Here is a 3,988-nt window from a genome sequence, read left to right as displayed (position 1 = left end):
TGACAACTTTATCGTCCTCTCTTAGGAAAGCGAAATCCGAGGATAATGAATGGAAAAAGTTCTAAATTGTTTTCCGGCAGTCCTAATGGCGGTTTTGTAAACCAAGATACTTGTCGAGTGGGGGGTTTGAGCAGGTCTTTGGTTCGAATCCTGTGAAGGCAAAGCTCAATCGTTTAAAGTTTTTTGAGTAGATCTTAAGTTCGCATCCTGTGGAGGCTAAGCTCAATCGTTTATAGTTTTTGAGTAGGTCTTTGGTTCGAATCCCGTGTAGGCAAAGCTCAATCATTTAAAGTATGTTCCTGATTCTCTGAAGGAAGATCTTTCGGACTTCACAGGATTTCGGCGTAAAAGCATAATCTGCATTCATCATCAAACAACAGCAGTAAATGTTAACCAAAACGCAGAAGCAAAAACGTCTAAAATATTGATAATTTGAAAGATAAATTAACGAAAGCATACCTGATTTCACACAAATCATACAGTCAATAAATAAATTCTGTCGTTTCGTGTTGAAGACTCCAAAATACGAGAAATCCGTTTCCCCTGCAGTTAATAATCATCGATCAACCGACGGTAAATCGCATAATGTACGGTCAGGCACGGCTCTGCGCAGTACGCAAAGAAAATATTTACGGACTGAAAATGTTAAGGAAATATATAGTTATAACTGGAAAGGATTCTCCGTCATGAAGTCGGAAAATTATTGCAGACGAGCGATTTGAAAAATTTCAATGTGTCTGTTTATATGCGAAAGAATTTGAAGATGTATATGAAACTTCGCTCATATGGACTGCAAATGTGTCTTTGAATTTTTTTTCAGTTAAAAAAAAATTCATTTAAAGGTGTAGTATATAAGTTGCCGCTCGGAAAAGTTTATATATATGCTCCTATGTAAAATACATGAAGGGATTGTGAAAAAAATTGAATCCGCTAGTGCTGGACAAGGAACTGCATGCTTTCAAAGGTTCTTGTGCTCTTCTCATAAGGTGCTGTTGTTTGACTACGCTGTTGTGGAATCTTCGTCGCCTTCTTTGAGAATGGAAGCTGCGCCGGTTGAATCCGAGAAGAAGCGTAAAGATTATTGTAGTTATTACTTCGCCTGCAAACAAGATGCGCCCAGGACGAATGATCGACGAAGGCTTTTGACACGGCTCTCCCGGCAGAGTTCTGCTGAGACGCCATGGCGGAGATTTGAGTTGCATACCTGACTGGCCGGTCGTTTTGCGCATCTGAAGAAACGAGAGGCGGTCTCGGAGGACGACCGCCCTTGGAGATTATTTGCACAGGGATCTGCCCGCGAAGCTTCTGGACGGTCGGAGGGCTGCCCTGAGGAATCAGTTGCGGGCAGGAATGATTTGCGACCGCCGGTGGAGGAGGATTTAACGGGAATAGGAAAGCCCTAACTTTGTAGGAGCTCCTCAGTCCATCGTATTCCTCCAACAAATTGTCCAAATCCTCATCGGATTTGATGGAAACCAAAGCATCAAGATCTTGAGTAGGCAGCTGGCACTTGAGCGCCACGATCGAGCCCAACAACTCCGCTATTTTGGCCATGAGATCTGCATCAGTAATAAAAACCCAGAACGGATCAACAAAGATTTCGCACATACACATTCAAATGACAGCAGGAAAGGCCAAATCAAATAATCGAGGCCAAATCAAATAATCGAACCTGAAAAAGTGACGTTTCTGTTGACAGCCATGACTCGGGTCTCCCCGCCGACGTAACGGAGGATTCCATCACCGAGGCGAGGAAGAATTCTGCCTCCATAGCTGTACAGAAACTTCACGCGGTTCGATCCGCTGCTATCGTCCGACTTAGGCGACGATTGGTCGTCAGATTTTACTGACGACTGATCATCGGATTCCTCTGTAACAGTAGCCGGATTCTCCATTTTCATACTCATAAAGCTTTGGCAAAGATCAACGATAAGGGATTGAAATCGAAAGGAGGAGGAGGGAGGAGAAAGGAGAGGAAGAAGGAAGAAAGTTGTGCTTGGAGGTAAGCCATGGGAAGAACCTCCCCCTCTCTATTTATCACGATCGAAGAGTGTAAATCCGGATAAGTTTCAACTGTGACCACTAGTAAATTACTGTGCACCCAGGACAAAAAGCTTACAGTTAACTGGAGAGACCGCGATCAAACAACCCAACTGAAAAAAACTATTCAAATGTAAATACACTCTACTGTGATCTGTAAACCCTTTCGATCATGCCACGTGTACTCTTGCCCACGACAATTGCGTTGCCGGTGATATTTTGAATTATTCGCGGGGATATCCGGTCGCTTACTTACCCTAGTGGTTTTCTATTGAATAAACGAAAAATCCGGAATACTCTATTAGACCTAAGGAGGCCACGTGGCAGCTGGTAATGGGGCCGACTCATAAGTTCTTGTGGAACAAGTTATGCGGGGATGCCGGCAAGTTGTGTAGCATTGGGACCCACCTTAGAGCAATAATGTCGTTTCTCTTCAATCGATAAGCTGCCGCGGTGAAAACGCGATTCCCAAAATAAATCTACCTTTGACTGGTCATTTATCTTGTAAGAAGCCTTGTGTTCAAGAAAGTTACAGAATGTTTTGTTTTCGTGAAGAAATAAGTGTACCTTATATTTAAATTAATTGCAATTAGAAGTTGGATTAATAAGGGTTGCATCCGCAAAGAATCTAGTAATCCTCCATCTTAATTTTATGATTTCTTTTCGAGTTTAAAGTTATTGATCTAGTTTTTTGACTACTCAATAATTGTGTCTTATAACAATAAAAAAAAATTGATCTAATTTATATTCCTCTAATAAATGTTTTTATCAATAACTATGCATGAATGGGACGCGTCTGGGTCCAAAACGATAGTACGGATTGACTAACACGTGTGTTAGTCGTGCATTTTACACCGTCGATTTTGCAATTGATGGTTGCGATTGACTAACCTGTCGCTAACACGCTGTACGAAAGGTCTATTTTTGAGCCGGAATAGCTTCGACGACATGAATGCGCCCTATGGTTACCAATAAAGTTGCACAATTCTTCCAATTAAATATTCAAATTTTAACTAGTAATGTGTGTTATGGTTACCAATAAAGTTGCATAACTTTTTCAATTAAATATTCAAATTTTAACTAGTGGTTGTACAAACAAACAACGATTGGTACATGTAAAAAATTTAGTGGACTTTTAATTATTAATATATTAATTATTTTTAAAGATAGTAATCGGGAGATTAGGTGGACAAGCACATAGCGATAGGATCCAAAAGTATTAGTAAAAGAAGATCCAAATTTGAGATATAAATACAAAGCAAAGATTAAATGGATGCAACAAAATTGCTTATTCCTATTGTTGAAAAAATACTATCTCATAACCTATTTCTAAACTAGATTACATTGAGCGATATGATTTGTATGCCTTTAATCCAAATTTACTGACTTCATGTTCATAGAAATGCTTCCATTTTTTGTCATAATTAAGATCTCTTTTTTAAATCTTAACTTATTGCATTCCTAAACATTATTTCACACATGTTTTATTTTCTAATTTGGTTCCAGTTTTTGTCATGTTCAAAATCTCCTTTTCCAATTCCTAACTTATTCAAATCCAAAAAATTATTTCACATATGTTTTATATTTCCTTTAATATGATCATGCAATTTACCTTGTGCATTTTTTGTTCTAATTAAAATCTTCTTTATAAATGCTAACATATTACAAGCCTAAACATTATTTAACACATGTTTTTTATTCTAATATAACCTCAATAAATCCTAAAATGAGCCTATTATAATGTTAAATATTCAAAAAAGAAAGGGTCATAGTAGATATGACTCCACAGGTCAACCCAATGGTTCCCAAAAAAAAAAATAGATTCATTGAATCCGCCCTGCAAACTTCCAAAGAAAAATATATTTTCATTTGAATCCGCCGTTCAAACTTCCAATCTCGTGCCAGCTATGCATAGGTTGAACATTATAATATACAATAATTGAGTTAT

General features: G+C 38.3%; 1 protein-coding gene across 1 annotated transcript; it reads right to left on the bottom strand.

Annotated features, from left to right (window-relative positions):
- Positions 1-845: 845 nt before the first annotated feature.
- On the bottom strand, positions 846-2,024 carry LOC131067306 (uncharacterized). The gene is made up of 2 exons (XM_058002270.2): positions 1,673-2,024; positions 846-1,559 (listed from the first exon to the last, which is right to left on the bottom strand). The coding sequence occupies exons 1-2, from the start codon at positions 1,905-1,907 to the stop codon at positions 931-933; spliced, it is 864 nt and encodes a 287-aa protein (XP_057858253.1). The 5' UTR covers positions 1,908-2,024; the 3' UTR covers positions 846-930.
- Between the last annotated feature and the right edge of the window lie 1,964 nt (positions 2,025-3,988).

Source organism: Cryptomeria japonica, chromosome 6, assembly GCF_030272615.1.
Source record: "Cryptomeria japonica chromosome 6, Sugi_1.0, whole genome shotgun sequence".
In the NCBI taxonomy this organism is placed as follows: Eukaryota; Viridiplantae; Streptophyta; class Pinopsida; order Cupressales; family Cupressaceae; genus Cryptomeria; species Cryptomeria japonica.
The sequence above is the reverse complement of the archived record's forward strand: the minus strand, read 5'-3'. Positions and strand labels throughout refer to the sequence as shown.